The 1,017-nt window shown below is 19.6% G+C and overlaps 1 protein-coding gene across 1 annotated transcript in view; it reads left to right on the forward strand. All coding sequences in view use genetic code 6, as the record gives it.

The window, feature by feature from the left end:
• TTHERM_001405890 (transmembrane protein, putative) overlaps positions 1-37 on the forward strand; it is a gene marked incomplete at both ends in the record, with an annotated part of 1,123 nt that extends 1,086 nt beyond the window's left edge. The window contains one exon of the mRNA XM_012795735.1: positions 1-37. This exon is cut by the window's left edge and continues 164 nt beyond it. Within this exon, the coding sequence (XP_012651189.1) occupies positions 1-37 (37 nt within the window).
• Between the last annotated feature and the right edge of the window lie 980 nt (positions 38-1,017).

The following is a 1,017-nucleotide window of genomic DNA, read 5'->3' on the forward strand; positions in this document are numbered from 1 at the left end:
ATTTTAAAATAAAGTTAATTAAAAAATAATAAAATGAGATTAAAATACCTTTATGATAAATAAGCTTTATTTTTAAGTTTTTGCAACTATAATTTTTTGGCTGAAACAGTATTACCATTCTGTAATATTTGAATCTAACTAAGCTAATTATTGATTTTTATTATTATTTTATTATTAATTATATAGAAAGATATTTTAACCCTTTACATAAATAAAATTATAAGTGGTTTAATCTACAATCTTAATTAATAAATCAAAACTAAAGTAAATTGGTATTTAGCTTAATAATGAAATTTGCTTTATTAAATCATAAATAAAAATAGATTAAGAGTCTTAATCATATATTGCTATTAGATTCGATTAACTTACAAAGTAAAGATCTTAAAGATTTTAGTTTGTTGTTAAATTTAGTATTTAATAAGGAATATTAAGTAAATTTTTATGCCAGTAAACACCATTTTCTGATTAAAATAAGTGGTACTATAAGTCATCCATTTATATTTAACCAATAAATTTATTATATTCTTCTTATTATTTAATTACAATCATATTATCTGTGTCTATTATTCTACCTGATTTTTAAACATATGAAGTGCTATTCAAAGTATAAAAGGTAATTAACTATTAATATTTTAAATTAGTTATTTAAGCTTCTAAAATTTGATATTATTTTAATTCCATATCAAATTTATAAAAATAATTTTAATCAGAGTAAAATACATATCTGTCATTTTACAAAATAGTTTATTTTGATAACAATTAACTAGGCGGGTATTAAATTCCAAGATTTAACCAAATCTAATTTTATAAATCTAAAGAGCATATTAATATCACTCCATAGTAAAATATAAAAATTTCTTTTGTTTTTTAATAAGTAGTTGCTGGGTTGTTAATAGGATAAAGCTATAGCTGAGCAGATTGTGCTATAAAATTTTACTGTTTAATAGAGAAAGGTTAGCAAATAGGAGAGCTAGTTTAACAAAAATACATAATATCATTATTAAGAATAATAGGTTA

Source organism: Tetrahymena thermophila (assembly GCF_000189635.1).
Source record: "Tetrahymena thermophila SB210 genomic scaffold scf_8254802, whole genome shotgun sequence".
Classification (NCBI taxonomy): Eukaryota; Ciliophora; class Oligohymenophorea; order Hymenostomatida; family Tetrahymenidae; genus Tetrahymena; species Tetrahymena thermophila.